General features: G+C 42.2%; 1 protein-coding gene across 10 annotated transcripts in view; it reads right to left on the bottom strand.

Moving 5' to 3' along the window:
• The window catches only part of dgkza (diacylglycerol kinase, zeta a), a 790,120-nt gene that overhangs the window by 142,332 nt on the left and 620,720 nt on the right, over positions 1 to 27,068 (bottom strand). For 7 of the 10 annotated variants that reach the window (XM_072591939.1, XM_072591942.1, XM_072591938.1 and 4 more), the window contains 4 exons: positions 18,297 to 18,472; positions 7,865 to 7,963; positions 5,594 to 5,707; positions 1,909 to 2,022 (listed from right to left, as the gene is read on the bottom strand). In XM_072591939.1, coding sequence (XP_072448040.1) covers positions 1,909 to 2,022; positions 5,594 to 5,707; positions 7,865 to 7,963; positions 18,297 to 18,472 — 503 coding nt within the window. The remainder of the gene's footprint in view (positions 1 to 1,908; positions 2,023 to 5,593; positions 5,708 to 7,864; positions 7,964 to 18,296; positions 18,473 to 27,068) is intronic. The other 3 variants (XM_072591941.1, XM_072591936.1, XM_072591937.1) reach the window with 2 other exon arrangements.

Below are 27,068 nucleotides of genomic sequence, written 5' to 3'. Positions count from 1 at the left end.
CACTTTCTGTTTTTATTGTCAAAGATCAGCAAAATGGTTCATCTCAGTGCCTGTGTGTAGGCAAAGTTTTGTAGGAGGGTTAGAGCTTTAAATGGCAAAATTATATATAAACAGTTTATAGTTGTTTGCTCACAGCTCAAATCTATGTAATAATTAGTAATTCTTCTGTCTAGAAAGCTGCCTGTACTTTCTGTCAAACTGGCTCGAAAGACAGAAAATTGGGAAATTTTGCGCACTTTGATGAAATCTTTAATGTTTGTGACAACTCCATAAATAGCCAGGAGCTTGATTTTCACTGTGCTATGCCAATTATGTGCAACAATATTAAAAGCTGAATATATCACAAGTCTGGTGAGGATGAAGATAATGGAATAACACCTTGCCAATGATGTGCTGTTGTAAGTGACTGATTATTTGCATTTTGATTGAGGGAATTTCCTCAAACCCATCCCCAAAGTTTCCTCGGCCCAATCCCACCTCGAGGTGGGAATCCAACTGTGTGCAGCAAACAAAGTCACCGCATGAAAACGTACATGATATTTTCAACAGAACTTGTTCAGAGATACTATGAGACATCTCTGGAGCAGGTGGGACTTGTGCCCAAGCTTCCTAGCTCAGAAATAGGTCTTCACCACTGTGTCGAGAGTGGAATTCCTGATGAAGGGCTTATGCCCAGAACGTCGATTTGCCTGCTCCTCAGATGCTGCCTGACCTGCTATATTTTTCCAGCACTACACTCTCTACTCTGATGTCCAGCATCTGCATTCCTCACTTTTTCCCCCTTTACCATTGTGTCACAAGAGCCCCCTCAGACCCATTGAAACCATATTGAACCCAGTGCATAAGGGCTGTGACCAGTAAGTGCTCACTTTAGGGTCGGAATTGATTGCTGGGTATAAAGGTCAACCATAGACCTGGCTGCCAAGAGTTCATGCTGGTGAAGGTGGGAGTATGTTTGGGAGTGTAACCACTCCACCTAATTGACTGCCCTTTCCATCTCCAAGCTCGCCACCTCATGGAGATGATGCCACCCTTAGATTCTGCTTGCTGTCAAATACACTCGTCTACTGCAAGTCTGGCAGAGATCCCACTCCATCTCTCTCTATCTTACTGGCTTGACAATGGACTCAGCACTCATTCCAATATTTAAACTCCCTCGCTTACTACTCAGTCTCTTTGCCACCAGGCACTGCTTGCCCATTTACTTCAACCGCATCCGGAAAATTCTACATTCCCATAATGAGGACTTTTTTTCCCCTTGAACAATATAATCAGGCTTTAAGTATTTGCTGCCATACTAATTCTTTACTCAGGATATTTTTTTAAATCACCCAAGCAATTTTTGCAAGCATTAAAATATCTGCAACATTTATACCAACATTTGCGTTCCTACATCTATCAACTTTCCTTGAAGCGGTGACATTGGTGTAAAATGTGTCCCTCATTCACATTTTATAAGCAGGCTTTAAATGTATTACAAGCCAATTTTAAAATCAGTCCTGTGGTGAGTTCCCAGTGCAGAGCTACTGTAGGCAGAGAGATCAATTCGATCACCCAGACTACATAAGTGAAGCTGTCTCCATGAGAGCTGGAATGCCTGGCACATAATAGTAGGCACAATAATGCAGTGTTGGACAAATGCTGACTGGAAGAGCTAGCAAAAAATGTGTACGATAACCTTCCAAACAAATACCAAAAGTAATAAGCATTCACTTGTGAGTCCCCAAACCCAGGTTTACAGGTCAACGGCTTACAACTTATACGTAAAATGATGCTGTCATTTAGGTTTACTTTGCGAAAATATGGGGTTGCGGGTGGAGTGGGAGGAGGAGTGCACACCCTGCTGCTAATATCAGTCAAAACAGAAATGTCAAACCCTCTCAGGGAGTTCCACACTGAAGTCCATACCGTGCTGCTGCCTGGCTTGGCAATGGTCCCTGTGTCAACGTCGGCAAGGATGTTGGTTTAAAGTCTGCTGCTGTTGTGTTCGATCGATGCACACTGGCTATCTTGGCACCTGTCCTATAGCAAAAGAGGAAACGAAACTGGGTTATAATTTACAAACATGCTCTCTCTCTCGTGAATTCCTGACAATTTACTTCCAACTGGCAGATTCTTGATGCTGAACCATTTATTAATTGTTTTGCAATTTGTGGATTCCTGGCACGGAGATGTTTGTCAGGGCTATCTGAGGGAGCACTTGGTTATTTATGAGTGACCAGACAATCAGTGTGGATTTATGAAGCATTAACTTGCTGTGGATAAGGGATTGTCTGTGCTTACTATCTACATTCATTTCCTGGAATGTCTTTGTGGCAGAGTGGTCACGTACTCAAGTTCCACCAACCCTGGAGATGTGCCATAACATATCTAAAAAGGCTGATAAAAATTATTTCTGATAAGGTTCCAAGACTGTTTACCAATAAACACAAAAAACATGGAATTATATAAATTTGTCATATGCTGGTTGTATGGGTTGGAAATTGGCTGTCGGGTAGGAGTGACAGACAACAGTGATAAAAGGACCTTTATTTCATTGTCAGGATGCACGAAATGGTATTTAACCAGACATCTATGTTTGGGTTTAAATTTTCACAATATTTATCAACGGTTTGAGTGAAGAAATAGAGAGGCTTATAAAGTTATGCAGATGGGGGAGCAAGAAGTTGCACAGACACACTGACAGACTGAATGGGTCGACGATCCTGCGCAACTGGAATTTCATGAAATAAGTGTAGTGTCATATATTTTGACTCCAAGAATGACAAATTGGAGCATTTTGTTAGTAGGGAGAAACTACAGACTATGAAATAACAAATGAATGTCCGTGGACATAGAACACTGACAGCTACTGCACAGCCATGAAAAGTAAAAAAAAATTGAAATGCATCAAGGCAACTGGAATACTAAAGGGAGGAAGTTATGTTTCAGTTGTACAAAAATTTGGTCTGACTTTATCTGCAGTACTGTGGTTAGTTCTGAAGAACACATCTCAGGAAGTACGTTGTTATAGAGATATGCTATCCGAAACATTAGAGTTTCATTGACATCTGCATCTTGGATTTCTTTGAAAGGACGTTTTGCCAAACACTAACATCTACTTCTAGTAGGGAAATGTATTGCATTTGTAAAGAATACAAGTTGTTCCACAATTCTACAATATCTGTTTGTGGGAGCTACTAGAATTGAACAGAGAGATATATTTACATGGAACAACAGGTTTTGCCCAATCTCTCTTCTCTGGCTGAATCATCAGACTTTGAGAGAGTTGAAAACTGACTGGAAGGCCTCATCATTGCAAATGGAGGGCTCCAAAAGAAAAATTCAAAATCTCCACCTGTCTCCAGAAAGGCAAATTCAGCAAGTCATGACTGATGCAGGTAGATACCATAGTACCAACAATTTGTGTGCGAAGTGACTTAGGCCGCAGACCAACATTTGGACAAACTGTGAATAAGGAGTTGGAAAGAGGTCACAACCCTGAGGTCAGGGAGGGGAAAGTGGCCAAAACTCTTGAGGCCAGAGAGTTGGGAAGAGGCCGTAAGCTGGAGGGTCAGCGAATGGAGGACTTGCAGCATATGGAAACATTTCAGCACTTGCATACAGACACAAGGTTTACTGTGGAGAGACAGTGGAAGCTCTCCACAAACACAAGATTGGGGAAAACTCCAGCAGTTCGAACCAACCGTGTCACATATTAAAACTAACACTATATGATGACGTGAGTTGTCCTTACACATAAATGACTCAAATTACATGTTTAAAATCTTTTTCTCATTGAGAGGTATTTTCAGCAGTGCTATTCTCATATTGAGGAATGATGAATGGATTACACTGCAGGCAAACTGGGGATAATGAATGGCTTTAGAAACAAGTGTGAGAAAATAATCTGTGCGCTCACCTGGTTGAAAAAAAGTGGAATAATGAGCCATGAGAAACAAAATGGAAAAGAGGGTTTGTCATAAGACCACCTACTCACAGAGGATACAGTGGTGGGCACACCAATGATAATAGTGCTCACTGGCCAGCAGCAGGAAACATTTGATAGAAATTGGGTTACAGAAATGGTCGCTGATTTCAATCTCCAGAGTGTGGTGCTGAAAAAGCACAGCAGGTCAGGCAGCATCCAAGGAGCAGGCGAATCGACATTTCGGACAAATTGACATTCCTGATAAATGGCTTATGTCCAAAACGTCGATTCTCCTGCTCCTCAGATGCTGCCTGATCTGCTCTGCTTTTCCAGCGACACACTCTCGACTCTGATCACCAGCATCTGCAGTCCTCACTTTCTCCCACATGATTCCATTCGCCCAATTTCACACCTCATCAGATGTAGCTGGCTAGGAGCTCATTTCAACATGTTCTTGTTATTGGATAGATCAAATACTGATGGGACAGGGGATGGAGTTACAGGGAACAGGGCTGAACCTCTATGACAGTGGGTGAGTGCGTCTCCCGTTGCATCTGCAGAAGAACAACTTGCATTTATATAGCATCTTTAACATAACAAAGTGTGATACAGGAGAGTGTTACACTCTCCAAGTGTGTTACAGGAGCATGAACAAACAGAAGTCTTTGTGCACATTAGCCCAGTGAAAGAGGTACATTTCAGGAGTCTCGGAAAACCAGACAGAAGGCTGGAATTGGAGAGTGGTTAGGCTTAGGCCCTTACAGTTTAAAGACATATCTTCCAAAGGTGGAACAAAAGAACTGGAGATGTGCAAGAGACCAGAATGGTCGGAGTGCAGAAATGCAAAGAGTCGCAGGCCTGAAGGAGATTACAAGTATAGCAAGGGGGCTACCATTGGAAACAATCACTGTTGTTGAACAAGCAGGATAATTTGAATTGGGAGCCAAAACACGTGTGAACAAGCAAGTGCCACTTGGATTCAGAACCTGCAAAACAATCAGGGAAATATGTTGTCTAACATTGCAAATCTATTCCAATGAACAGAGTGAGAAATACTTTTCAGAGATGCATATTGAAAAAATGCATATTTCGTCATGAGCAAATGTTTCCAAAGAGCCATGAGAGTCAGACCTGACAAGACATTCAGCAGAAGAGAAAACAGTGCACTGTGCAGTTTTATGTTTAATTTGGAGTGTTGGTTTCATTCCCAGTCAGTTTTGGAGGACCTATGGATGGAGGGAGATCATGTTTATTCTCCCCACTCCTATACCCCCAACCTCACTCCAAATGAGTTCAATTACAAAAGAATGCATCAAATCCCTTGAATCTGACATTTCTCCACCATTAATGTTCAATGCAGGTCATTTCCATTTGAATTTGAACAATGCCCACAAACCAATTGGAACAGTGGATTTGCTTGTTTCCAAGAAGCAGGGGGCGGAGGAAAGATGAATAAGAGCCACTTAGCACGGGATAGCTGCAGAGATGGATGGGAACCATGCGGTTCATAAAGAACAGGGAGCCTAGCCACTTTCCATCCTGTTTTGAAACTGTGCATTGTGGAGGGTTTCTATCGAGCTCAGCTCTGCTCCGCACGCTCTCCCTGTGACTTCCCCCTCTCCTCAGGCACTGGCATTTTGTTTCGGTTTTGTGTCCATTTGCTTTTGAAGCTTTTCTCCTCACCTGCTGAGCAAAGGCTTTGAGACTCTGAGCGACTCACTGTGGGCGAGCGCCTCAGCAACCGAACTGTCGCTAGAAATACGCTTCCTCTGGGAGGCTTTCTGCAAATCCAAAATTCTGCAATGAGAATGAAAAAAAAAAATTGGCTATGAACTTAACATAGAACAGGACAGTGAGTGTGTGTTAGGGGGTGGGAAGATTGGTCTGTGTGTGTGTCAGAGAGAGAAAGAGAAAGAGACACAACATGAAAGATAGGGAAAGAGAGAAAGTGAAAGGAAAAATGAGAGAGGGAATAAGTGAATGTAAGAAAGACTGTGCAAGAATGAAAAATGAATGGGAGAGAGAGAGACAGAGAGAGACAGAGAGAGAGACTGGGAAGGAGTGAATTCATATAACTATATGACAGAAACAGCAAGACAGTGTGAGATTGAGGTTTAGAGAAAAGATGTCTGCAGGTCAATATTTGAGGCAACATTCTGTGCACTTTCTGGTCCCAGGTTGCCTAGAGCTTTCTTTTTCAATTCCAGATTGCTAATAGGTTGGAGAAAATTAATTTCAAAAGCTCCCTCAGTGGCCTTGCCATGAACCCCCTTGTTATTTGTTGAGTGCTGCGGTTTTCCAAGATAGACACCACCTCTTTGAGACAGTAATTGCAAGGATTGTCAATTTTGTTTATTGTAAAGAAGTTTTTCCCTCTTGGTGCCGTGCAACGCAAAGTAAACACAGACACAGAGAAAACAGAGGCAGGGATAGGCCATTCAGCCCATTAAGTCAGCTCCACCATTCAATATGATCATGACTCATCATCCAACTCAATACCCTGTTTCTGTTTTCTCCCCATGCATTTTGATACTCTTAGCTCTAAGTCCTTCTTGAAAACATTTAATGTTTTGGCCTCAACCTCCTTCTGTCGCAGAGAATTCCACAGACTCACCATTCTCTGGTAAGTTGTGGGAGATCTTTCGACAACATTCATGTACTTTAGTCAGATGACTGGCACGAGGAAACTCCCAGATACTCTTCATGTTGTTTCATATTCATCTGTAGGTGCCCATGGAGGAATATTCAAGGCAGCCAGGGCTCCAGTGTCTGAGTATCATTGTATGCTTCCCTTATGTAATGGGTTCATGGGTGGATGTGGATGGAAACAGGACAACATGCCACTGTGATGCCAGTCATTGTCAAATTAGCTGCTGAGATCATTTTCAAGCTCACACAGCGAGAATGGCCACTTGGGCAAGGAACAAAAGTGCTGTCTACAGACAAGACATTGCATCGGACAGGGGCTTGTTATAAATTAGAAACCTCGAGTATATAGTAGGCATCTCTGAACCAGGGCAATATTCTGTGTAACTAGGGCTGCTAGGGCCCCTGTATAATATGAGCTGCCCATCCAAAGCATTTTAGCATTGTTCACTTCCATCACTTTAAGTTAAATATACTAATTAGCTAAGCCTTGAAGGGCTGATTAATTCAGAAAAGTAAAAACATGCAGTAAGCTGAGGATGAAGGAAAATAACCCCATGTGGCTCAACTGGTAGTGGTAATCTCTCTAAATCAGGCAAGAGCGTGTGTGTGTGTGTGTGTGTGTGTGTGAGTGAGACAGAGTGAGAGTGAGAGCATGCACACGTGTGTGTGTGTATGTGTGTGAGAGACAGAAAAAGAGAGGGTGAGAGAAAGAGAGAAGGTGAGAGAGAGGGTGAGAGAGGGTGGGGGGGAAAGAGAGAGAGAGAGAGAGAGAGAGAGAGTGAGAGTGACCATCCCAAAAGGACAAAGGCAATAGTTGCATGGGAATACCAATGTCTCCAAGTCACATACTAGCCTGACTTAATCCATATATCTGAGGAAGGGTCACTCGACACAAAACGTTAACTCTGATTTTTCTCTACAGATGCTGTCAGACCTGTTCCAGCAATTTCTATTTTTGTCTCGGCTCCTATATCACTATCCCTTCAATGCTGGGTCGAAAGCCTAGAATTTAATATGTAGCAGCACTGCAATAGCACCTTCATCATGTGTGCTGTTATGATTCAAGAAGCCTGACCACTGCCTCCTCAAGGTCAACTAAAGGTGAGGAATGAATGTTGGTCTTGTCAGAAACACCCACTTCCTGAGAATAAAGTTTCCCAGTGCTTTTCATTCCCACATTGCACGGAGATTACGAATCATCAATGGGCACCACTGACTCGTACAAACACATGCAGTAGGTATGAAGAATAGTGCCTGGAATGAATGGAATGAAGACACAACATGCTAACAAAGGAATGACAGTACCTCTTCTTCACAGGAAAGGGGAAGCCAGAGTGTGAAGAGAAGAGAGACTTCTTGTGACGTCTGGTAAGGGCTTCGCTGTCAGAGTGAGGGCTCGTAGGGCTGAGGTGAGGTGGGGGGGAGGGGAGGGCAACAGAAAGAGGAGAGAACACAGGAGAAAAACAAGAATGTTTTAATTGGAAGCTGCAAGGTGTGACAGAGAATCAGATAAATGAACAGACACGGGGTGAGGCTCAGTGTCATTCACAAACCTGCCAAAGACCTGGTTTCAAAATTCTCGGAGCATTCTGCCGCCAATTGTCACCTGCGGTCAAACTCTCAAGTTCCAGATTCACTGAACATTTGACCAAAGCACAGATGCAGAGGCAGTGACTAACTGAAGCTGTCTGCAAGGCATACATAACAATAGGAACAAGCTCAGCTGGCTCTTCGAGACCACCCACCCTCACATTATGCGGGAACATTTCTGACAACCTTGGTTCCATAGCCATGGAACCTCTTGGAAAAGCCTGAATTTTAAAAAAAACACCAAGTTACGCTTCATTTACAAATCAGAAACACAATTTTGGGTGTGAAGACCTATATCCAAATCCACATTTCAGAGCACAGACTTGGAAAATACTGCGATTCCTTGGATCTGCACCCAAAGCTAAATTGATTGCACTAAGACATGCCTTACAATTTTTAAAATTTAAATTATGATTGCCACTTCCGCCACTAGACAGAATAGTCACTTTACTCGCTTTTGCCCCTCCTCCCCTGAAATGTCAAGTGGTGGGTGTCAAAATCCGAGCTTGCAAAGACAGTTGTGATGAATTCCGAGTAGTGTCGTGGGAGGATTAGCTAAGGACTGGCTGATTGTTCTGCAGCGAGGGAGGTAAAATCAAAACAAGTGCCTCCAGTGCATCCCAGAGTGATCAGAAACTCTGCAAAAAGTCTAACAATGGATCACTGCTTGGCACAGTTCCTCACACGACAGGGCCAGTGTCTTCATGTTATATCTGGCAGTGAAGTGGAAGCCTAAGTTCGAAAAAAAGGAACATCAAGCGCCAATATCAGACAGGCCTTGGTGCAATTGGTTAAAACTGGTGTGCAGCTGCGAGGAATCACAATCTCTGAGCAAACGATGAAGGTTCTTGTGTTATAAAGGGTGTCAAAGCCAACAACACCTTCAAGCACAGAATGTTAACCCTGAGGGAAAATAAATTCTGAGGAGATCCAACTTATTTTTTTTCTTTTCACTTATGCATTTACTGTCTGTCCTAGTTGCCCTTGAGAAGGTGGTAGTGAGCTGCCATCTTGGCATAAGAGCAGAGGAATAGTATTAATTAGAGGGCTTTTCCAGAGAGACAGCACAGGTAAATTGGCCAAATAAATGACTTCAATGTGGTAAAAGTCTATGTTCACACTTAACTATTCAAAGCAAATTCACTTCTTTCCTTCTACAAAATGGAAACAGGGTACTTTTGCAGCATTTTCTCTGCAGAGCGTGGGTTCCTGAACAACAGTGGTGACCACAGTAAAAGCACGTAACTCGCATGACATTACCACCCACGGCTATACTCAATGCAACTTTGTCACAATTACTCTGTGCAGATAAACACAAAACTGTCTTTTACCGGTCAAGATGTGACAGAGCTCTTCAATGCAGCCACCCCCACAGGCCTCAAATGATGCACTGGCATGTCACTTTCCCATCATTATCTTATCTAGTGCTTGCTCAATAAGCCCTCCTGATGGTAAGCCTTTATTGGAAAAATTAGAAAAGTCAGAAGGGAAATAATTACCTCAAAACCTTGCTGCATCATTTGTCATCAACTCTCATTACATGCCAGTTCCTCGCAAAGTACCTGATTTTAGACTGCAATCAATCTACTCCCTTCAAGAGAGGGCACTGCAGGTGTCTGTTTCTGAGCAGCTGACTGTCTATTAAGTTATAGAGTCGAAACAAAAGCTGCTTCCACTCTGCAAATGGAGGCTGGACCACCGCCTGTAACCAGGCTGACAGGCTGGAGAGAGACAGGCTATTATAGCACTGATATTGAGCTCATGAGGCCGGTCTGTTTTTTTTTGGAAACCGCTGCCACGTCTTGCTGCCATTTTACCAGCAACGCTGCACGACATTTCTCTAATTACTAATCCCCAGTAAAACTTTCAACACAAGCAAATAAAAGGGACGCCAGCCCCTGCCTCAGCATTCATTCCTGGCTAAATACTGCTTTTAAATAAACATCCCATTCATATTCATGATGCCGTGGAACACAGACTGTTTATACATTGAGACACTTCAACAGCCAACCAAGTGAAAATGCTCTCCTCAAAATCTCCCAAATGATGAGTGTTGCGATTCAATGAGTTAACATGCCAGGCAGGAGTTCAATGGACATGGCACATAGGAGGAATTTCAAACAGTTAATTATAGGACATGATTTGAATAATACTTTACTACAAACTGTGCGGAGTTTCTTTTGTAACGCAAGTGGTGGGTTGGGAATTGTCCTGTGTGATTAATCTTTTACACAGAGACACATACCAGAGAGCCCACCTGGATTCCGAGTGTGTCTTATTTAATTTTACTTTTCTTCCCTAGAATTTCACAATGGTGACCAGCAAGATTTTATAAAGAAGGAAACATAGCTTTCAGGTGCTAAACTCAAAAGGCATTGGACTACTTCCTGCAGATAACATTTTAATTTGGAGATTTGCAGAACACATTGAGGAACTTCAGCATGCACTAGCAAGAGAAACGCCTGCATGTATGTCCCCACACTGACCTCGCTAAAATCCCTTGCATGGAGAAAATGGGTAGTCAGAATCTTTTTCCAAGGGTAGAAATTTCAGTTTCTAGGGTCATAGGTTTAAGGTTAAAGGGGGAAAGTTTAAAGGAGATGTGAGAGGCGGGGTTTTTTTATGCAGAGAGTAGTAAGTACCTGGAATACTCTTGATCAATTGGAAGGACCTTTTTTTTTGATTCCCTACAGTATGGAAACAGGTCATTTGGCCCAACAAGTCACACTGACCCTCCGATGAGTAGCTCACCAGACCCATTTCCCTAACCTATATTTACCCCTGACTAATGCACCTACCTCTATGGGCAATTTTGCATGGCCAATTCACTTAACCTGCACATTTTGGGACTGTGGGAGGAAACCGGAGCACCCATGGGAAACTCATGCAGACATGGGGAGAATGTGAAAACTCCACACAGACAGTTGCCTGAGATGGGAATTGAATCTGGGTCGCTAGCGCTGTGAGGCAGCAGTGCTAACCACTGTGTCCCCGTGCCGCCCCAAATATGTTGCTAGAGTAGATACAGTCATAGAGATGTACAGCATGGAAACAGACCCTTCAGTCCAACCCGTCCATGCCGACCAGATATCCCAACCAAATCTAGTCCCACCTGCCAGCACCTGGCCCACATCCCTCCAAACCCTTCCTATTCATATACCCATCCAAATGCCTCTTAAATGTTGCAATTGTACCAGCTACCACCACTTCCTCTGGCAGCTCATTCCATACACGTACCACCCTCTGTGTGAAACAGTTGCCCCTTAGGTCTCTTTTATATCTTTCCCCTCTCACCCTAAACTTATGCCCTCTAGTTCTGGACTTCTGCACCCCAGGGAAAATACTTTGTCTATTTATCCTATCTATGCCCCTCATAATTTTGTAAACCTCTATAAGGTCACCCCTCAGCCTCCGACGCTCCAGAGAAAACAGCCCCAGCCTGTTCAGCCTCTCCCTGTAGCTCAGATCCTCCAACCCTGGCAACATCCTTGTAAATCTTTTCTGAACCCTTTCAGGTTTCACAACATCTTTCTGACAGGAAGGAGACCAGAATTGCACGCAATATTCCAACAGTGGCCTAACCAATGTCCTGTACAGCCGCAACATGACCTCCCAACTCTTGTACTCAATACTCTGACCAATAAAGGAAAGCATACCAAACGCCTTCACTATCCTATCTCTCTGCGACTCCACTTTCAAGGAGCTATGAACCTGCACTCCAAGGTCTCTTTGTTCAGCAACACTCCTTAGGACCTTACCATTAAGTGTATAAGTCCTGTTAAGATTTGCTTTCCCAAAATGCAGCACCTCGCATTTATCTGAATTAAACTCCATCTGCCACTTCTCCGCCCATTGGTCCATCTGGTCCAGATCTTATTGTAATCTGAGGTAACCCTCTTCGCTGTCCACTACACCTCCAATTTTGGTGTCATGAGCAAACTTACTAACTGTACCTCTTATGCTCGCATCCAAATCATTTATGTAAATGACAAAAAGTAGAGGGCCCAGCCCTTGTGGGACTCCACTGGTCACAGGCCTCCAGTCTGAAAACAACCCTCCACCACCATCACCCTTTGAGCCAGTTCTGTATTCAAGTGGCTAGTCCTCCCTGTATTCCATGAGATCTAACCTTGCTAATCAGTCTCCCATGGGGAACCTTGTCGAACGCCATACGGAAGTCCATATAGATCACATCTACTGCTCTGCCCTCATCAATCTTCTGTGTTACTTCTTCAAAAAACTCAATCAAGTTTGTGAGACATGATTTCCCACGCACAAAGTCATGTTGACTATCCCGAATCAGTCCTTGCCTTTCCAAATACATGTCCATCCTGTCCCTCAGGATTCCCTCCAACAACTTGCCCACCACCGAGGTCAGGCTCACTGGTCTATAGTTCCTTGGCTTGTCTTTACTGCCCTTCTTAAACAGTGGCACCATGTTTGCCAACCTCCAGTCTTCTGGCACCTCACCTGTGATTATCGATGATACAAATATCTCATCAAGAGGCCCAGCAACCACTTCCTTAGCCTCCCACAGAGTTCTCAGGTACACCTGATCAGGTCCTGGAGATTTATCCACCTTTGACCATTTCAAGGCATCTAGCACTTCCTCCTCTGTAGTCTGGACATTTTGCAAGATGTCACCATCTATTTCCCTACAGTCTATATCTTCCATATCCTTTTCTACAGTAAATACTGATACAAAATATTCATTTAGTATCTCCCCCATTTTCTGTGGATCCACACAAAGGCCACCTTGCTGATCTTTGAGGGGCCCTATTCTCTTACTAGTTACCCTTTTGTCCTTAATATATTTGTAAAAACCCTTTGGATTCTCCTTAACTGTATTTGCCAAGGCTATCTCATGTCCCCGTTTTGCCCTCCTGATTTCCCTCTTAAGTATACTCCTACTTTCTTTATACTCTTCTAAGGATTCACTCGACCTATCCTGTCTATACCTGACATATGCTTCCTTCTTTTTCTTAACCAAACCCTCAATTTCTTTAGTCATCCAGCATTCCCTATACCTACCAGCCTTTCCTTTCACCCTAACAGGAATATACTTTCTCTGGATTCTCATTATCTCATTTCTGAAGGCTTCCCATTTTCCAGCCATCCCTTTACCTGCGAACATCTGCCTCCAATCGGCTTTCGAAAGTTCTTGCCCAATACCGTCAAAATTGGCCTTTCTCCAATTGAGAACTTCAACTTTTAGATCTGGTCTACCCTTTTCCATCACTATTTTAAACGAATAGAATTATGGTCGCTGGCCCCAAAGTGCTCCCCCACTGACACCTCAGTCACCTGCCCTGCCTTATTTCCCAAGAGTAGGTCAAGTTTTGCACCTTCTCTAGTAGGTACATCCACATACTGAATCAGAAAATTGTCTTGTACACATTTAAGAAATTCCTCTCCATCTAAACCTTTAACACTATGGCAGTCCCAGTCTATGTCTGGAAAGTTAAAATCCCCTACCATAACTACCCTATTATTTTTACAGATAGCTGAGATCTCCTTACAAGTTTGTTTTTCAATTTCCCTCTGACTATTGGGGAGTCTGTAATATAATCCCAATAAGGTGATCATTCTTTTCTTATTTCTCAGTTCCACCCAAATAACTCCCTGGATGTTTTTCCAGGAATATCGTCCCTCAGCACAGCTGTAATGCTATCCCTTATCAAAAATGCCATTCCCCCTCCTCTCTTGCCTCTCTTTCTATCCTTCCAGTAGCATTTGTATCCTGGAACTTTCAGCTGCCAGTCCTGCCCATCCCTGAGCCATGTTTCTGTAATTGCTATTATATCCCAGTCCCATGTTCCTAACCATGCCCTGAGTTCATCTGCCTTCCTTGTTAGGCCCCTAGCATTGAAATAAATGTATTTCAATTTATTAGTCCTACCTTGTCCCTGCCTGCCCTGACTGTTTGACTCATTCTGTTCTCAGCTGTACCCATCTCAGATCGATCTCTTTCCTCACTATCTCCCTAGGTCCCACCCGCTCCACCTTACTAGGTTAAATCCTCCCAAGCAGTTCTAGCAAATTTCTCTGCCAGTATATTAGTCCCCTTCCAATTTAGGTGCAATTCGTCCTTCTTGTACAGGTCACTTCTACCCCAAAAGAGATTCCAATGATCCAAAAATGCAAATCCTTCTCCCATACACCAGCTCCTCAGCCATGCATTCATCTGCTCTATCCTCCTATTCCTGCCCTCACTAGCTCGTTGCACTGGGAGTAATCCAGATATTACTACCCTTGAGGACCTCCTTTTTAAATTTCTGTCTAACTCTCTGTAATCTCCCTTCAGAGTCTCAACCTTTTCCCTTCCTATGTCGTTGGTTCCAATGTGGACAATGACCTCCTGCTGGCCCCTCTCCCCCGTGAGAACATTCTGCACTGTCTCTGAGACATCCTTGATCCTGCACCAGGGAAACAACACACCATTCTGCTTTTTCTCTGCTGGCCACAGAAACGTCTGTCTGTACCTCTGACTACAGAATCCCCTAACACAATTGATCGCTTGGAAGCCGACGTACCTCTCGTTGCATTAGAGCCAGTCTCAATACCAGAAACTTGGCTGTTTGTGCTACGTTCCCCTGAGAATCCATCACCCCCTACATTTTCCAAAACAGCATACCTGTTTGAAATGAGTATATCCACAAAAGGCTCCTGCACTCGCTGCCTACCTCTCTTGCCTTTCCTGGAGTTAACCCATCTAAGTGACTGTATCTGAGACTTTCCCCCCTTCCTATATCTGCCGCCCATCACATACTGTTGCTGTTGCAAATTCCTCATCGCTTCTATCTGTCTCTCCAACCAATCCACTCGAACTGATAAGATTCACATCCAACAGCATTTATGGCAGATATAATCCGCAATAACCCTTAAACTGTCTTTAAACTCCCACATCTGACAAGAAGTACATATCACTGCAAAGGCCATTTTTGCTCCTTCACATCTCCAGACCAGAAAATAACATCGTCTTATTCCTCTACAAACACTGCCCCAGATTAAATGAATAGCTATGGCTTATATTTTAAGTTTAATCAAGAGACTTATCTCCAAAAACGTATAATCAAGAATCCACTATACTCACTACTGCAGTCTTTCTCTTGGACAGACTTAAAACAACAATTACCTTATCTGATTCTGTTCTGTGAACTTCACCCAACAATTCCTCCAAGATTAGTTGTGAATTTCACTGTTTGTTAATTTTCCCAGATGCACTCCGATGTCCAGCGATACACGAATTCAAACAGCAAAGGCGGTAACTGTGCAGGTTCTCTGTCTGTCTGTCTGTCTGTCTCTCTCTTGCACTGTCCACACCATGTGCTTCCTTTGTCTGCTCTTCTCCCTTTTAAAACTGCTGTTGTTTTGACTTTTTTTTTCCAAAGTTCCCAAACAATGCAACAGCATATAAAACAGTAACTGCTGCTCCTGGAAATCGAGGAAATCACTTCCAGCACCTAAAATACCGTAAAAAAAAGGAGCAGCTCTTACAGCCAGAAATTTTTCCTGTCCTCCATCTAAGCGACCACTATCAGGTATCTTGACAGAAATATGAACAGGCAAGGAAAAGAGGGATATGGACAGCTTAGAGGCAAAAGGTTTTTAGTTCAGAAAAGCAAGTGTTGGCATAGTATTGGTGGGCCAAAGGGCCTATTCCTGTACTGTACTGTTCTTTGCTCTTTGTCTTCAATGTGCAAAATAAGCTCACCACTACAACCACATCTCATCTTGTGCAACAACTGCACTGCCTTCCACACTCATTATTACATGGAGGTCACCAGATTGTCAAAACCAAACAGCACCTCAGGGAAAAAGATGTGTTTCCAGGAACTGACTGCACAAAAGAGCAAAGAAATTCAGTGTTTGCTATTTTAAGCAACTGCAAAGTCAAATTGTAATGATCCTCTTGAGATGTCTGAATTACCTTCAGGACCATGGACTGAAGTTGATGTTGATTTTGCAGATGATTTGTCCACTGTCAAACACTGCTTGTTTTAGCTGATATGTACAGCGGATTGTCCATTTACCGTCTATCTCAAAGAAAACTAATTACAAACCTTGATCAGATTTTCACTTTGTCACTTCTCACTGCCTGAGGGTTTCCAAGCAATGAACGTCCATTCAACAGCTTAGAAAATTTGCATAATTTTTTCTGTTTCATTCGTCAAAAAAAACCACACCTTTTGGCTTTGTGCTAATAGAGAAGATGAAATATTTATGTCGACTTTGAAAAAAGTATTGTAAAGAGAGCTGGCAGCTGACCGTAAAACTTGGTCTACTTGGACCGTAAAATATTTCTCACCATTACAGTGACTCTTTAGTAGATTACCAGAAAGTCTTCTGCTGCAGTTATCTTCATCCATCCAATGCAAACACATCTTCCTGGGCTACCCTGCACAGCTAACGATCACATGCAGCTGAATCAAAGCACATGCATAGCAAAACATCAAATTTACAACTACACTACTAAAGCAACTGAAAACACCAGCCACAAACTTGGAAACTGATTCCATCAATGACGTCTCTGACAAAGGTGATAAATGCCCTACTTGTGAGAGGAAGTACTGGGAACAAATCTTTCATGTAATTTTAGATAATTGAGTGCGTTACTAAATTCAAACAAAAGATAGTATATATAACTGTTACTGGTGAAATCAAGTGTTCACATTATGTTCAGGTTTGTTGTTTACACTTTTGGAAATAAGCCACTGAAACACAATAAATCCTTCATTTACCAAGAAGGGAAGGGATGCAGTGTATTGGAAATTGCATTGGATATTATGTCCGTCTTAGGTTACTATTCACACGTACCAGCAGAAAAAATTAGAAGATGGGTAGAGGAATCCAACTGTGATCTGACTAGTGCCTCATATAGTTTTAGAAAGACTTCTGTCTTTATTCTTCATTCTCTTTGAAATAATGGCCATCTACTTTCCCTATTGCCTGTTGAACTTGAATACGATCATGCATGAGGCTCCTCAAATTCCTCTGTGCTGCAGGTTCCTGCAGTTATTCCTGATTTAAATAGTGTTCAGCTCTTCTATATTTTCTGCCAAAATGCATTATTTCACATTTTCCCACATTTTACTATATTTGCCAAGTTGTTTTTGCCCATTCACATAACCTGTCTATATCCCACTGTAAACATCTTGTGTCCACCTCACTACTTGTCTTGCTGCCTAGTTTGTGTCACCTGCAAACTTGCTGATAGTGCATTCATTTCTGTCATTCACATCATTAACATATGTTGTAAATATTGGTGGCCCCAGCACTGATCCCAGTGGCATTCCAAAGGTTACAGGTTGCCTTCCTGAAAGTGCATGCTTTTATCTAAACTCTGTCTTGTATTGGTCAGCTAAGCCTCTATCCATGCCAATATACTACCCCAACACCATTGGTCTTAAAATGTCTGGTAACTTATCAAATTCCCATTTGAAACCTAAATATCTACTGCCTCCCAGTTATCTACCTTGCTTGTTACCTCCTCAAAAACTGTAATAAACTTGTTAGACATGATTCCTCCTTTCGAGCCATGCTGGCTCTGTTTGATTATGCAGTTCTAACCTCTTTATACATTCTTTATACTAGATTCTCTAACATTTTCCCAGTGACAGATATTAAGCTAACTGGTCTGTAGTTACCTATGCTTTGTCTACCTCCCTTTTTGAAAAAAGCGTTACATTGACAGCTTTCCAATCCTCATGAATCTATAAGGATCTAAGGATCCCTGGAAGATCATGTCTAGTATATCCACTATCTCTGCAACCTCCTCATTTAAAATCCTTGGATGCATCCCATAAGATCCAGGGGACTTATTGATCTTTAGCCCCATTTGGTTTTCTAGTACATTTCTATGGTGATAGTTATTCTATTAATTTCCTGCTCTCTCTAGCCCCTTCATTACGTAATATTTTGGAATGCTATTAGGGTCTTCTATTTTGAAGACAGATGCAAAGTATTTATTCAACTCTCCCGCCATTTCCTGGCTCCCCATTTTGTCGCCTCAGCCTCATTTTCTAAGGGGACAATGTTCAGATTCAGATGTGCAAACATTATATACAGTGTACAAATCGACACAGCGTCCCTGGATGAACATTAATAAATATTATCTTCAGGTAAGATGATGTTCAACTTCCATTACCTTGGAACAGGTGACAACGGTGGTGAAGAGGAGCACGATGGGAAGGTGAAGGAGTCAGGTGAACCAACTAAATCAGGCATTCCTGGGGAGGTGCCCACTGTCTCAGTGATTACAAGCTCTGGATCAAGGATGAAAAGCTCATCTTGGGAAATGTCAGTCACGTAATGCAAGTGTTCCTGAAAGGGAGTGCAGAAAAGTTAGCCTTTCAACCTATAACTGCGCCTAGAAGGAAAGGAAATAAACATTCGCATTCACATTTCACTTTTCTCAAACTGAGGACATTCCAAACTGCGTAACAGCAAATTATGTACTCTTAAACGGAGATGATTGTTATATTCTAGAGAATGTAGAAGACAATTCACTCTCTCACAAACAATAATGAAGAAAGTGATCTGACAATCTATTTTAGATGAAAACAATTCTGCTTTTCTTCAAATAGTGCCACATGGCACCTAGCCTTGGGAATGCTACCCACCGGGTTGTGTCATTCCTGATGAAGGGCTTTTGCCTGAAACGTCGATTTCGAAGCAACTTGGATGCTGCCTGAACTGCTGTGCTCTTCCAGCACCACTAATCCAGAATGTGTTGGATATGTTGACACCAGTCCAGATGAGTTGTTTCTGCTTTTACAATTTCATTCTATCCATTGAGAAATAGGATGATAGATCACAGAGGGAGGTCATTTTAGTAAATCCCTTCTGCAGGATTTCCAAAGCTTTGGCATCTCTTCCAAAATGGGTTTCCCAGAATTTAAATCAATTAAGCTGAACTGGTGCTTCATAAAGATTTATATTATTTGTACTATATATTTATTTTCAATTCCATTAATAAACCGATGATCCTGTATAATATTTGAACAACTCCATTCCAATTGACCTTTATTTTTTAATTGCATCGTTGTTCCAACTTCCAGGAACTGCCACCACCTATCGCTTCATTGTCCAGACTGCTGGCTCCAGGCATGATTTACAGTGCACTTTGCGTCATAGCCTTTCTGCTTGCCTGGGTTTGTCCCTGCTACTTTCCCCTGTTTTTTATTGTTCTTTAAGTCTCCCTAAGGTTTACATTGCTTCACAACCCTCAACACCATTAGAATGATAAATGGTTGGCTTGCTCACAGAGTTCATAGCATTCTGAAGGGGGTCTAAACCAGTATATCCATAGTATTTGTGCCTTTCAATACTCCTCTAATCCCCAGCGTCTCAAATTCTTCGCTTCACTCCCCAGATCTAGAACACAGCTGAGGTCAGGTGCACTTTCAAAAGATAAGGAAATGAACTCTACCGTGAAAAAGACATGCACACCTGACACCTGCTTCTCATATGCTTGATGACTAGACTGTCAAACACAGGGCCATAAATTTAACAAATCTAGGTTATTATGACAAGTCACTTTACATCAGCTAGTATTTTACAAAATTATTTACTGGAAACACCTGAACAGGGCTCATCGTGTGTTTTGGCACAATTGCAAGTGTTCAATTTACTGTAATTGTGCACTTCAGATATGGTGATTAAATGGAATTCCCTCTTTAATACTAATTATATTAACTGAAACTATGTAAAGTTGCCATCGTCCCAGGGGACCATAGGCTGCTCTCTCATTACAAAGAGACAACTGCTGGTCGTTTAACTTGAAGGTCACCACAACTTAGGCAAGAGGCAAGGTTGAGAAGAAGTGTCCTTCATGTTAACTTCTGCCAGAATAGGAATTGAACCCATGCTGTTCGAGTCACTTTGCATCACAAATCAGCTGTCCAATGAATTGAGCTAACCAAGGTGAAGTATACAGAGGAACCTCGATTATCCGGCATTCGATTAACCAAATTTTGGATTATCTGAACAAGATCACAAAGTCCCAATGCTTGGCTAACTATGTTATCCGGCATTCAATGAATCAGATGAAATACTCCTCGCCCATGTCTTACGGATAATCGAAGTTCCTCTGTATATAGGTGGAAGGCATTGATTGGATGACTACTTGAACACAGACAGAGAGAGAGAGACACTGAATTAGGGTGCATATACTTGCAATGTTTCACTCTGTGAATAAAATCATTCCAAAAAAAGATTGGTTCTGGTTTCTTCCTTCATTAATTGGCTGTCAGTATGAAAAGAATTAAACCTCACTAACTCTTGCTTATCCTTTAAGGTGCGCTTGAAATCTACCCTTTAAATAAGTTATTGCCACCTCTTAATTATTGTGTAAGGTGGATGGTATTTGAAATAGCCAAGTAACATCATGGTGTTCTTATGGTTCAGTGGTAACATCCCTACTTTTGAGTCACATGACCCAGGTTCAAAAACATCTGTTCCAGAGGTGTGTCATAACATCACTGAACAAGCTGATTGTTCAAGAGAGAAGTTGAACAGTGTTTCACTGGTGGGTCTTCAATACTGTACCAGTTCTGCCTTACCCGAGCTGTGAGAGAATATTTCAGCTGTAGAAATGTGAAGTTACTCTCAAATTGAAGCTGATATCTCACATGTATCTCAGATGCAATGTAACTCAATATTAAGTAGTGAGATATTAAGTATCAAGATCAAGCCCAACTTCTGCCTAAGTCACCCTTCCCCACCATCCTAGACTACAGTTAGTTCTACTATAACACAATGGTTGCGTTCTTGGACAACCCTGCATTATAGAAAAATTGCACTTTAGGAACAGTGCTTAAAGTGTTAGTGCTATAACTGCAATACAGCCAACACACATTTGAAAAGTTTGCGCTGTAGAAACAGCACCCCCAATTTGTCAATTGTGTTAAAACGGATTTGCGTTGATGAAACGTGCGTTACAACAGAACAACCTATACTAGCAGGAAGGATTAACGGCGGTGAGATTACAAAAGACTTCCCAGATGATTTAAGCAGAAACCAAGATACAAGATGCTGACAGCGCTAGAATCTCAATATACAAGATGGTGCCAGCAGCGGTCATCTTGAAGTTTTATTTAGCCACACCATACAAAAGTAAGGTCTCCATCTTTGGCTCAGTGTCAATATTTGTCCTGAGGTACAATCCTATGCAACACCTCAAGAAATATTGTTTAGCAAAATACTGAAAACGACATTTGTTGTTACTGTTACCAACAAGGACTGGAGTAGATAGAGGGAAAAAATATGCACTGCTTTATCGCTTGATTAACATACAAAACTCTTATGATCCAGTGAAATTCTTTGAAGTGTTGGTACAGTTTTGGAAGCAAATTCGGAGGAATTGATACAAAGTGGGATTCTGCTTGTGGTTTAGGTGTGGGGTTAGAATCACAGATAATAGGCCATAAAATGCAGAAATGCTTTCAAAAGGAGAAGCCTGAAAAACAATTGAGCGATCAGAATAAATGACAGAAAGTTTCCAAACTTAGCTTCTATCAATCGTGAAGATATTCACATATACACTATTGAACCCAATATCACTGACAGAGTCCTCCACTGAGGATTCAATCGATAATAAGATTAGTCGCTATTGTTTCTGTCTGAAGATATAATTTCCAGAGACAGCACTTAAGAGCTGTATAAATATTAAGGGGTCAGAGCATCTGGTGTGTACAAGGGGATCAGAACATTTTTAGTGCTCACTTCTCTGCACAGATTTCATAGAAAGGTACAAGCCCTTTTCACAGTTATTCATTTATCTCATTTTCCCCATAGCCTGGCAAATTCTGTCATTACACAGACAATTCCTGACTGAAAGTTATTGTCGTAGCTGCTTTTCAAGCAGTGCACTTCCAGTCATTAAAGGAAAGTGCTTCACAAATAAATTAGTGGGAAAGGAACATGTGCTGAAGTTTCACTGGTTAGGACAAACACAGCTTTTCAAAAACAAACTCAATAGATCGACAAAACCAGGAACCTGCACAGTAACTGCTTGAAGCAATAGTGCTTGAGGGAGACATAACTTCAGAATGTTAATCTCTGAAATCAAAACCTGAAAACAAAAAAAAAGGCACCAGCTGGCTAAATCCAGCCTGAAGGAGAATATACCACCTGAATGGCTTATTTCCCCAGACACTGCTCCATCCACCCTTGCTAACCTTAATGTGTCCCACTGAGGATCAGCACAAAACAACAAATCAGCTCTACAATGAACTAAACTACAATATTGACACAATAGGAACATCACTGCCTTATCATCAACTATTCCACCTGTTCTAACTATGTTATAAACTGACGACTATTTCTAAGAACTTTAGATGTGACAAACACATCTGAAATACAACGGTGCCTTTAAAGACTCCGGAATAAAAAATGAAGCCTATAAAGTAAGAGAACATGTATTAATCATTGCCTCATGGTACTTTCATTACAGACCAAGAAAATGCTACAGGATGTTGAAATGAAAACAGAATTGTTGGAAAAACTCAGCCAGTCTGGCAGTATCTGTGGAGAGAGAAACTCTCTCTTCAAAACTGGATACCGACTTGGAAATGTAATGGTTTTTATACTGTAGGGAGAAAAAAGTGGGAAGGAACAAATGGAACAGATGGGAAGGTCAGGGAAAGATTAGGGGTCACGGGTATCATCGAACAATAGGCAATGGGGTCGGTAATAGCTGTAAAGAGGAGGGATAGGCTCATAATAGAAGTGTTAATAAGAGGAGTTAATGACAGAATATAGGTTAGGAACGAAAGCCAAACCAACAAAATCAGACACTTTGGATTCATGGCGAGTTTGGAGGAAATAAAATGGAAGGAGAAAGTGAGGACTGCAGATGCTGGAGATCAGAGCTGAAAATGTGTTGCTGGAAAAGCGCAGCAGGTCAGGCAGCATCCAAGGAGCAGGAGAGTCGGCATTTGGGCATGAGCCCTTCTTCCTCAAGAAGGGCTCATGCCCGAAACTTTGATTCTCCTGGTCCTCGGATGCTACCTGAGCTGCTGCGCTTTTCCAGCAACACATTTTCAGCGCGGAAATAAAATGGAAGCCAACATATAACCATTACAGCGCAGTACAGGCCCTTCAGCCCTCGATGTTGTGCCGACCTGTGGAACCAGTCTGAAGCCCATCTCTCCTATACTATTCCATTTTCAACCATATGTTTATCAAATGTCATGATCTGAGGTTGTTTAACTTAGTGTTGAATCTAGAAGGTTGTAAAGTACCGAAACAGGAAATGAGGTATTGTTACTCCAGCTTGTGTTGAGTATGTTATTTAAATGATGAGAGATTGCAGAGTTCTGACATGCAGAATGACCTTGATGTCCTAATACATGAACTGTAAAAGATCCAGCATGTAATTAGGAAAGCTAATAGATTGAAACATGTAAAAATCTTTAAGGGTTTTGACAGTGTAGACATGAGAGCATGTTTTCTGTTATGGGAAAATCCAGAACTGGGGGATCACTCTTTAAAAATGTGAAAACAGAGATCAGATGAATTAGTTTTTCCCCTCTCAGATGGCCGTGAGTTTTGGAAATCTCTTCCTGAAAAGATGATGGAAGTAGAGTCTTCAAAGTTTTTTTAAGGCAAAGGTAGGTCTGCTCTGAAGAGAGCTCACTGGATCGAAACTCTAACTCTGTTTTCTCTCCACAGATGCTGCCAGACCTGTTGAGTTTCTCCAGCAATTTCTGCTTTTGTTTCAGATTTCCAGCATTTGCACCTCTGTTTTATTCTCATTGAGAAAGGGGGTGAAATCTCATCATGACTGGGCAGGAATGTGGATTTGAGGTTACAATCAGACCAGTCATGACCTTATCAAATGACAGAGCAGATTTGAGGTGCTGAATTGCCTACTGCAACTCCCAATTCACTGGCACACTGCAGCAGACCCAGGACAGGAATGCGAAGACAAGAGCACGATGGTGTATTAAAATGGCAAGTTACCATAAAGTCAGGTCACGCGTGCAGACTGAGTGGTGATGTTCCGCAAAGCGATCACCCAATCGGGGTTTGATCTCTCAAATGCAGAGAAAGCTTCATTGTGTGTAGTGAATTGGAGGGGGATGTGATGTTGGAGGTGCCATCGTGGAAATGGTCAAAATGCTGGAGGATGATACTTTGAATATGGTGGCTGATTTGGTTGGAAAGTGAGAACAAGGGAAACCCTATCATGGTTCTGAGAGGAAGGGGTAGGAGTGAAGGCCAACGTGCAGAAACAAATCAAACACAGTTGAGAGCCTTGCCCACCATAGTGGGAGGGAAAATCCTTGGAAAAGGGAGGACATAATGAGAAGCACTGTGTAAGGTGGTGGTATCAGCGGAACCGATGCAACACGGATCAAGAAACAAGGAGAATGGAACGTAGTCCTTACAGGAAGTGTAAGAGAGGAGAAGTGCAAATCAGGTAGCCATGTGAGTCTTTAGCTTTACCATGATTAGGCGACAGCCTCTCTCTAGGAATGGACACAAAGTCAAGGAAGGAAAAGGCAGGGCCAGAGCTAGAGTGTTGAAAGTGACAGAGGGATGACAGATTCAATTAATCAGAAACAAATTCAATTAATCTTTCCAAAGCCAAATGAAAACAGGAAGTGACATCAATACAGTAATCAATATACTGGAAAAGTGTTGTATGAGGAAACTCAAGTTGAACTAGAACAATGAATGTTCCAGAAACTTCAATGAAAGACAGGCATTACCAGGGCCCATGTGTGTAACCATGGCCACAATTTTTTTTCTTGGAGGAAGTGAAAAATTATTCAGTTGCATGAAAAGATTTACAAGGATGTTATCAAAGTTGGAGGGTTTGAGTATTGGGAGAGTCGGAGTAGGCTAGGGCTGTTTTCTCTGGAGTGTTGGCGGTTGAGGGGTGACCTTACGGGGTCTATAAAGTCATGGATTGGATAAATAGACAAAGTATTTTCTTTGGGGTGGGTGAGTCCAAAACTAGAGGTGTAGGTGAGAGGGGAAAGGGACCTAAGGGCAACTTTTTCCACACAGAAGGTGATGCATGTGTGGAATGAGCTGCCAGAGGAAGTGAGGCGGCTTGGGACAATTACAGCATTTAAAATGCATCTGGATGGGTATATGAATAGGAAAGGTTTAGCAGGATGTGGGCCGGGTGCTGGCAAATGGGATTAGATTTATATAAGATATTTGGTTGGCGTGGATGAGTTGGAGAGAAGGATCTGTTTCTGTGTTGGACATTTCTATGACTTTGTATGGGCCAAGTGCAGGCCAGTGGGATTACTTTAGCTTGGGATTATGGTCAGCACGGACCGGTTGGACCGAAGGCTCTGTTTCTGTGTTGTATGATTCTATGAGAGAACAAGCTCAGCAAGGCAGAGGACGGCATTGGTCGATGGGGACTATTCCAGCCTTGAATCATGGGAAAAAACAGAGAGCACTCAGATTGTCCTGAAAGTGGATGGATGTGTAGAGCAATTGGACATCAATAGTTGAACACTGGTGAAACGATGGGTTTATTATGGCATTCCTACTTGTGGATTTTGGAAAGTTAATGAAAACTGCTGGGTGGAGGGGCGGAGGCCAGGGTGGGGAGGGGGGGAAGATGCTGCAAGGTGGGAAGCCATGAAAAGAATATCCCCAGACGGATGATATTAGTTATAGCCCTGGAAACAACATCTTTGGTGCACCGCACTTGGAAGAAAAAGGACAGCTGATTCCTGGAAATAGTACCATCTGCAAGATCCCCTCCAAGCTACTCATCTAAGAACATAGGAACTAGGAGGAGTAGGCCATTTGGCCTTTGAGCCTGCTCCACCATTCATTAAGATCATGGCTGATCATTTTGTGGCCTCAGCTTCACTTCCCCACCCTCACACCATAACCCTTAATTCTTTTACTGTTCGAAAAACAATTCTACCTTAGCTTTAAAAAGATTTACTGAGGAAGCCTCAATTACTTCACTGGGCAGGGAATTCCACAGGTTCACACCATCTGGGTGAAGAAGTTCCTTCTCAATTCAGTCCTAAATCTGCTCCCCCTCATTTTGAGGCTATGCCCTCTATTCCTAGTTGCACTTACCAGTGGAAATATCCTCTCTACTTCTATCCTATCTATTCCTTCATAATTTTATATAAGATTTGCCCCTCATTCTTCTAAATTCCAATGAATATAATCCCAGCCTACTCAGTCTCTCCTCATAAGCCAACCTCCTCAACTCTGGAATCAACCTAGTGAACCTCCTCTGCATCCCCTCCAGCGCCAGTAACATCCTTTCTCAAGTAAGGAGACCAAAGGTACACGCAGTACTCCAGGTGTGGCCTCACCAGCATTCTATACAGTTGCAACATTACCTCTCTGCTTCTAAACTTAATCCCTTTAGCAATGAAGGACAAATTTCTATTTGCTTTCTTAATTACCTGTTGCACCTGTAGACCAACCTTCTGTGATTCATGCATAAGGACACCCAGGTCCCTCTGCACAACAGCATGCTGCAATTTTTTGTCATTCAAATAATAAAGTCCTTTTTACTGTTATTCCTACTGAAATGGATGACTTCACTTTTATGAACATGGTACTCCATCTGCCAGGCCTTTGCCCAATCACTTAAGCTATGTCTCTTTGCAAAGTTTCATAGTCCACTGCACACTTTGCACTTTCACTCATCTTAGTGTCATCCACAAACGTTGACATATTACAAGTGATCCACAACTCTAAAGCATTGATGTAAATTGTAAATAATTGCTGTCCCAACACTGACCCCTGAGGCACACCACTAGTCACTGATTGCCAACCAGAAGAGCACACATTTATTCCCACTCTTTGCTTCCTGTTGGTTAACCAATCCGCTATCTATGCTAACACATTACCCATAATGCCTTGCGTCCTTATGTTATGTACAGCCTTTTGTGCAGTACCTTGTCAAATGCCTTTT

Source organism: Chiloscyllium punctatum, chromosome 22 (genome assembly GCF_047496795.1).
Source record: "Chiloscyllium punctatum isolate Juve2018m chromosome 22, sChiPun1.3, whole genome shotgun sequence".
NCBI lineage: Eukaryota > Metazoa > Chordata > Chondrichthyes > Orectolobiformes > Hemiscylliidae > Chiloscyllium > Chiloscyllium punctatum.
Note: the sequence above shows the minus strand (reverse complement) of the source record. Positions and strands in the feature narration are given on the sequence as shown.